The following is an 8,219-nucleotide window of genomic DNA, read 5'->3' on the forward strand; positions in this document are numbered from 1 at the left end:
TGTCTTGATTGTACATGTATTTGCCTCATTTCAATGTGACAAGTTTACAGGTCCAATCAATACTACGTTTCCCTCCACTGTTACAACAACGGAGAATGCTCCTAAAAGACAAAAATCATTTATAATATTTTTTATCTTTAAAGCAACAAAATAAATTTCAGCAGACTCTTGATTCATAAAATATACATATATATACTAGAAACATCTTTATGTGACCTTGATAAACAATTTTCTCAGACATACATTTTCACTTGTCAACTGTGGAATTCAATTATTTAAATGGTAGGCAAAGAGAAAACATGATTTCAAAAAACGGATGAAAGAAAATGTTCAAAAGAAAGTGTAACAATCAATTCATCTTGAACGATAAATTCACATTTCTTCAAAGAAATTAAATGCTTTATATTAAACCTTGTAAACAATGCAAATGTTTCTTCTGTGTCTTGAATATAAGAGCACAAGGTAAAAAATAGACACTCTCTTCTTCTTGGCCAAATATTTTTTCACGACTGCATGATTTTAACCTAAAAGAACAAACTGCATTTTCTTCTGTAATAAAACTCAGCCAAAAAGGAATTTCATCAACCAGTCAAAAATATGAAACATGTGATGAAGACAAAGACATTCGTGAAATTAATCACTTGGTTGCACTTAGAGTGACAACTTGTGACATGGATCAACGAAAAGCTACAACCAACAGATATGTACAGTTCATCTTATGTGATAGGATAGCAAGTTCGAGTACAACCAATTACTGACCGCTGGTTGATTTTCACTGGTAACCTGTGCACAAAATGTAACTTGGACACCAGGCACACTCAACCAGTGGTTGAAAATGGTTCCTGCTCGAACTTGCCCTACTCCATTTTGTGTCAAAGATCAATGAAGACCTAAACCCCCAGGTAAGTTCATCTGAAGTAATCTAATAACATTCAAGTGAACACGAAATTGGCACTTCTTCAAGAGAAGTAAGTCACAATACAATATGCCACCAGATTAACAAAGACACACCATGTTTCTCAGCTGATGCTATTTGAGGAACTCCGCACATTGGTGCACCTAAATGATCGTGCTTGATTGTATTGTAAATCACTCCTCTGATTAAAACAAGAGTACGTTTAAGCAGAGTCAGATAAATAGCAATAAAAGAAAAAAGTGAGTTGTTTTGGGTTTATGGTGCTAATTTTATCTACAAACAAAAAGAATCCATGCAAAACGGTGTGGGGAGAACAGGAATACAGAAAAAAAACAAGAAGAAAATCTAAACTTCCACCATAATGACCACCAAAGTCCATCAATGGGCAATCCTCAAACTTCCAAGCACCTTCCAAGCACATGCTTGAATTAGTCGGAAATTGCTTTTCGACACTGTGTCCAAACACATTCTACGAGCAGGAACAAAATGAAATATCATCGGTCCATATTCAACAGAATTTTGTAGCCTTACGAGTGAACTGATCCCAGAGTGTCTGGCAGACTGTGGCTTTATAATTCAAAACTCAGTTTAGCAAAGGAAACTTCATTAACCCTAACATTCCTCAGTCCTCCAACAGGTGAAGGATTGAGGAGGGTTTGGGTGAAGGATGAGAACACAAGATCTCTGAAGCTTTGCTGATGTGAATTCATTCAAAGTAGTGAAATTTTTATAACCAGATCCCTCAAAATGAGTCTTAAGGCCATTTTGCCCATGCTTAGGTTGCATGAGAAAGAACAAACTGAGCTCTCTCTTTTGAAGTATCACTCAGTTTGGCACCCTGATATACAATGGACATTATGTGGGTAAATGTGGAGGGTTCCTATTTAACTCAAAAGTGGCTCTGGTGACTGACAACTCATTTTGTTAGGATGGTTCACAAATTGGGACCAACAAGGAATACAACAAACAGTTGTTAACGGTTGTTAATTTTATTTCGTACGAAAAAACTATCCCGTTGTGTAAAATGATCCAAAATTTACAAATACACAAATGTAACAAAATGTGCATAATAGGACAAAGACATACGATGATATTCAATCAAAGGCCAAAACAGGCCAATGCAAAAACCACAATACAACATCTTGAGAAAATACCTCTCAACTTGTAACAACTTAACATATTGCCTGAAAACTCCATGATTTGTTAGGAACAAAGGCAAAGTTGGAAATTCAATTGATTGGTTGCAATAAAAACAGATCTAACTTGCAAGTTTGTCCCTTAACTGTTGGGTCCAGTCCTTGGCTGTTGTGACGACACTATCCACAGCCCAGTGCAGGTCAACACACAGAACGTTCGTCTTGTCACTCTCGCAGAAGAAATAGATGCCCAAACTCAAGGCAACCAGAGTGACAAACAGGGTGATAAACACCACCAGGCAAGAGGTTCCTGAGGGTTGGAGTAACAGATCAACTGTTGTAAATATCACAAGAGCATTTCATTCAATTTGGCGTGGGAGTGGTTTAAGATACTGAAAACATTTATTCATCTGCACAGAAGTTGCACTATGCTTGGGCAGTTCCACCATTTACGGAACCGGTTCCGCATAAATACCCGGTTCCGAGTCATACCCAGTTCCAGGTAATTCAAAGAAAAACATAACAAAGTTAAGGTTTTTCTATGTCTGCAATTATTGTGTCCTTGTAAAATCACTGAATTTGCAAAGTTGGCTATAAAATGTGTTTGTCTATGTCTATTTGCATGAACTTCTTGAAACTTATCTGACTCATGGAGGAATAAGAGCTCATGTCTGACTTTAGGAGTTAAAATTTGCGCCGGTTCTTGACCCAATCAAACCACAGTCTTTCAGACCGTCAGAAACACAGTATTCAAAGGTTTAAGATGAAAATGGTACCTGATTTTGCTTTGACAGGTGTGTGCTGGACACCGTTTGCTTTCTGCGCACCTGCAGTGGCAACAAAATGAAAGAAACAATGCTTAAAAGAAAAATTCCTGCAATTTGAGTACAAAGGAATTAAAAGTGTCATTAGTACTAATGTGTACAGAGAGATGAGTTCAAACAATGACAACAAATTAACTCATCGTGGAAATACAGCTGACACACCCTGCCTCCTCTACCCTTGTGTCTCATTCAATGGCCTAACCTTTGGCGTTCTTCCTTTCTTTCTTCTCTTCCTTGAGTCTCTTGGCGGCAATGGCTGCCTCGTACTCCTCCGTCTTCCGTTGTCTCTCCAGTTGCTTCTGGAGCTGTTTCTCCTTCCTTTGGGCTTCCTTCTTTCTCTCCCGAGCTGCGGCTTTCTCTTTAATCAGTATGGAGGAGATGAAAGAGAATGGTGAACTTTGCAATACTTCTTATAAATAAGACGTTTAACTGGGTGTGGTCAACTTAAGAGTCTACATGAAATTGGTCCCTAGTGTCAGAAAGATTCATTGCTTCAGTAATTTCAGGTAGGGTTGAAGTAAATTTACTTTTTTCTTTCTCCACCTTCTTCTGCTGCTGGTTTTCCAGTTCTTTCTGAATATCACTCATGTACGCCACAACCTGAGAAAGAATAAGACACTCCTTGATGAATTGTGGATTTTTCAGGTTTTTCACACTGATTTTTTATCTAAGAAATGACCGCTTATAATTACCATTCAAGTAAGTTGTACACAGTTTTCAACATATTAAAAGTGAAAACTCATAAGTAAAAACTTAACTGTTGACTGTGTTCTGTCTATGAATGGTTAACACACAAATGACTGGTACAGATTGCTTGTAAAGTACTTGCCACTGCAATCTGTGATACTTCTTGATTCTCAAATCAAGGTTTTTGTTTCCATTCAATAGGGGTGAGGTTGGAGGAAAATTGACAATCCATGAAATAACCACCAGATGTTTTGACGGCCCAATAGCAGTGTAGGGTCTATGGTATAAAGTTGTGTTCACCTAAAGACAACCCTTTCCCATTTCTTATGTTCTATATAAACTTTTATAGGTAAAAATTTACAGTGGTAAACTTGGGATATTCCAGATTTTTAAAAATATCATTTGAAAAAGCCTGGAATCAGGAAACTTCTGATGAAAAAATCCTGACAAATCTCACCCGATTCAGTAAATGAATCTTGGGTGTGTTCAAGCTCACTCCAATAAACTCAATTCACATACACCTGATACACCTGATAAAAGGAAAACAATCTGCATGCCACTGCCGAGGGGAACAAAGGTAAGACATATTTGTGCACATTCAGATGAAAATTAATCTCGCATATTTTGTGCCGAACATGTGCCTCTTACCCTTTTAGCACACTCTCTGCACTGTTTGTCATCTAGGCAGTCCCCAGCAACTTTCTTCAGATCCTTGTCCAGATTGCTGTTGTCCTTCAGGTCCAGCCATCTCAGATTCCGCAAATTGGCAAAGCTGATTGGAAGGTGCTCCAACTGGTTGCCTGCAAACACAACACAAGCAACTCTTTAAGTTGGATTATGGGCCAGCGGTTGGCAAGTAGTTGATTTGTGATGTAACTTCTACCAGTGTGACATTAAAAACCCTAACTCTCTTGGGTGTATGTGAAATAATATTAGAATCAGAGGATTGAGGACTGTTACTTTGGGTCAACCCTAGCTTTCAAGACCTCTTTTTATGAAAACAAATCAACTGCGTATATTTCACAATTTGTGCCAGATTAGCAGCTATGGTACCAAGGCTACAGCCACTGTTTTTCTCTTCTGTAGTTGGTTTTGGGGTAATTAACAAGGTTCCGAGCAGAGATACCCCAGGATGTTAGCGTTTGCCATCAAAGCTCAACTTAAAAGTTTAGAATGAAATTAACCTGGCCTCTTCAATTTCAAATTTTATGACTTTCCCACATTATATTCTAGAGCATAGCATTTTGTGAATCTGAAGGTCTACACCCTAAGCATAACCAGCAGAGGCCACTCAAAGGGGTATATATGTAAGTAGGCATCTGGAAAACAGGATGAGTTTATTTCCATACAAAAGTAGAGTGTGGAAAGGAACTGGTAGAGTTCATCTTGAAATAGGTTTTGAGAAGAATGACAGTACACAGGTGTGACTGGATGAAGGTGCAACAGTGTAATAGTGGGGAACCAGCCAAAAACTGGTTGCCTGCTACTCTAGTGGCAGTTGCACCAACGAAATCCTGCTAGAAAACTCAGTGGAACAACAAGGCATGATGAGTGCAATATTCTGTTAGAAAACCGCTAATACTGTTTCCAATTTGTACACTTACCTAGAAGATCTAGGTGCTGGAGACTGTGAAGATTGCCAATATTTTCTGGAAGGCAAGTTAGGCTGTTTTTACTGAGGTCTAGCTTCACGATGTGAGTTAGTGTGCTAAAGTTTTCCTGAAATTGAGAACAGAATTGACAAATGGGCTGACTGGTTCAAACCATCATTGAAGGCTGAGCATGGGGACATACAGCATACGTTCACATGTGAATTACTTTAAATCCTTGAACAGACAGAAAAATGCAGGTAAAACTGTTCCACAACAGAAGAGATTCTAATTTTACCCATTTTTCCCCTGAAACTTTCAGATGTTTCGTTCAGTGGACAGTACAGTAGGCATGTATATGTATATTGCAAAACGACTTGCAATCCAATCAATATTAATGCAAGAAAGTGATAACTCAACAAGATAAACAAAAGCTTTTAAAGTGGTAGGTTCCTTAACCTTAACCATGCTGAACTCAAAACAGACCTTTTTCCTGTGATGTCATGATCGTGCTGGACTTATGTGTTGTGATGGTAATGAGCACAAAGTGTTGTGATGGTAATCTACCTATTATGCGCTTGCACATGGTTGAAGCTGCCCATAGGAATATATCCGATCACCGTGGCCAAGGCGGTCCACACATGGTGGTATTGTTTACATTCAGTCATGGGTGAAAAAGGTCTATATACAACAAAGGTCACTTTCTGAGGGGGTTTTGTTGATCTGAGCAAAAGGCCTTTTTTTGTTAGATGGACCCAAGCCAATTGAAAATGACCGTTCTGTTCAAAAAGTACTTACATCTTTGGAACACTGTTAGAGTTTGCTTTGGAAGTTAAAAATCATATCAAAAGGGAAACTGCAACAACTTTAACCCTCCTAATAATCTTCATAATCCATCATAAGGTTTTAACAGATTCTGCAAGACTGAACATGGTCCAGCTTAGCCACTGTCACTTTGTACACGATGGTGTTGTTATTGTTGTTGTTATTGCTGATGTGATTCAGTGGCATGTACAGTAGCCTGGTGCCCTATATTCCATCAATGTGCAAAAAGCTTTTCAGTACTGTAGTACATAAAAGTTCAGGATGGGTGACAAGCTCAAAAATAGAATGTGCCGCAGGTTTCCTACAGTTTAGTAAAGTAAATAGCAAAGGAATTTGGAGGACTTGAGAAGGTTTCATGGGAAACTTCTGAGGGATTTTGGGTCAAGAACTCCTGAAAATCACTGGTCCAGGGATCATGCACCCTTGCTTTTATCACTGAAATTCACTGGAAAATAAGCTCAGTTGACTCTTACTGGTAGACTTGAGAGCTGGTTACAAGACAGGTCCAGGTGTGTTGCTTTTGGCAACGCAGCCTGCAAAAGAGAAACAAACATAGCACCTTGAACTTCATAATGAAGTAAACCAAATCATTAATAAAATACAATCAAAACAGCACTTTAAAAGATAATACAATTTATATGTACAGGGTTTACCATTCAAAATTAAAATAACATTTTATTTAGAACTTATTCCTATTCGTGAAACATTCATTGTTAGAAGTGTGTGGTACATTAGCTCCCCCAAAGGTTGTAAATACATTGATGAAAAAAGTTGACAAACATTGCACTGGACTTCAGTTATAGTATTATAAGTCAGTAACTTTGGAATACGGAAATACACAAACATGTAAATGCACAATTTATCCCATTTTGTATGGCAAAAGCAAAGTTGATTATATCAAATAATTATGTGCACATGGATGAAACACTGTGTTCAAAATAATGCACCTCAAAAACAAAAGGCTACAAAAAGTACTAAATTGATCCAAAAGGGAAGAATGCAGCGTCCTGACTCCACTTTTTTTATCAGTTACGACCTAAATAAAGGTCAGTCATTGCTAAAATGTTGAAATGACACTCTACCCTAGACTGAAAACTATTTTGAGTTTTAATCACAGACGTTATAAAATACTCCCCCTAAAGCACTAAGGCCTAGGCCTACACTCTCCATTATAGACTTTGTCAAACTGAGGCTCCTTTCAAAATTTTCAGCCTGTTTTAGTGTCAATTGCTATGTTTTATTGGGAAAAAAGGGAAACAGATGTTACACATCTTACACATCTGGTCAAACTGTAAAATATGATACTAGTGAGTAGGAGTATAGGCCTAGGCTAGTCATGCTAGTGCAATTTGCTTTTCTTGGAATCATGCCTCCATCTTCCAAGCATAGGCCTATGTCCAGCATTTAGCACGTTTAGACTCGATTTCATTGATTGTTTTCCACACTGATGACAGAACATGAAGAATGGGAGAAAAAGACACAAAAAACAACTACGTGGATCAAATATTGGGCTCCAATTAAGACTCTGTCGACATACAGTACAGCATAGTGTGATACATAATTAAGTTACTCCTAAAATGTCGCGAAGTGAAAAGGCTGTCGTCTGCTAAACATTTTCGAGCTAGCCATGACTCCGGAATGACCACGACGCCCTAGCTCTTATATCACTGTACTTTTTGTTAGCTAGCAGCTGCACTTACCAACTCTCTGACAGGTACTTTAGTTAAATTGCTTAAACTCAAATCGAGTTCTTTGCCATCTAAGTGGTCTCTCAGGGATTCCTTTCCCATTTTATCTTAATCTTAAGTTAAAAGCAAAGGAGAAACTACAGAAAACAGCGAAAGACAACTTAACTCAGCCAGTTTTGTCAACGTTGCGCTTACAGAAATATAGTCAGTTCCTCTACTACTTAGTTTAAGCCTGCAACAACCGTAGAGTTTGGGGACAAGCCAAGTGTCGGTCATACCATTTCTTGTAAATTGGGGATACTGTAAGATTTTGCGTGGAATAATTGTGTAAATAAAAGGCTTAAAACAATCATGTTCAAACTTTCTGTTGAAAAAATAGCAATTAAGAGTACTTTGTATCGAAATAAATATTTATTTTGGTATTTCTGTGTTTATCGAAATATTACATAATAGGATGGTGAAGCCAAATCCTATAAGAAATCGTACGTTCTAAAATCGTGACACATAATACTACTTATCATTGGTTCAGGTCCCACATGTCCCACAAGTTTGTC

The 8,219-nt window shown here is 37.9% G+C and overlaps 1 protein-coding gene across 2 annotated transcripts; it reads right to left on the bottom strand.

Annotated features, from left to right (window-relative positions):
* Positions 1 to 2: 2 nt before the first annotated feature.
* Positions 3 to 7,956, bottom strand: lrrc59 (leucine rich repeat containing 59). 2 transcript variants are annotated; one of them, XM_087131817.1, is made up of 8 exons: positions 7,831 to 7,956; positions 6,451 to 6,510; positions 5,168 to 5,282; positions 4,212 to 4,363; positions 3,404 to 3,476; positions 3,079 to 3,234; positions 2,829 to 2,879; positions 3 to 2,362 (listed from the first exon to the last, which is right to left on the bottom strand). In XM_087131817.1, the coding sequence occupies exons 1-8, from the start codon at positions 7,939 to 7,941 to the stop codon at positions 2,175 to 2,177; spliced, it is 906 nt and encodes a 301-aa protein (XP_086987943.1). In that variant the 5' UTR covers positions 7,942 to 7,956; the 3' UTR covers positions 3 to 2,174. The 2 variants fall into 2 exon arrangements, with proteins under 2 accessions (XP_086987943.1, XP_022099607.2); XM_022243915.2 differs by having other exon boundaries at positions 7,678 to 7,881.
* Positions 7,957 to 8,219: the final 263 nt, after the last annotated feature.

Source organism: Acanthaster planci, linkage group LG02, assembly GCF_054643075.1.
Source record: "Acanthaster planci isolate LZ-2023a linkage group LG02, COTS_SCS, whole genome shotgun sequence".
NCBI classification, from domain to species: domain Eukaryota; kingdom Metazoa; phylum Echinodermata; class Asteroidea; order Valvatida; family Acanthasteridae; genus Acanthaster; species Acanthaster planci.

Bases quoted from the DNA above. Each gene is read 5' to 3' on its own strand.
- lrrc59 (XM_087131817.1), bottom strand. From the start codon at position 7,941: ATGACCGACACTTGGCTTGTCCCCAAACTCTACGGTTGTTGCAGGCTT. The intron at 6,511-7,830 runs TTAAGTTGTCTT...TCTCTTTTGCAG, and splicing joins CGTTGACAAAACTGGCTGAG to GCTGCGTTGCCAAAAGCAAC. The intron at 5,283-6,450 runs GTAAGAGTCAAC...TCTCAATTTCAG, and splicing joins ACCAGCTCTCAAGTCTACCA to GAAAACTTTAGCACACTAAC.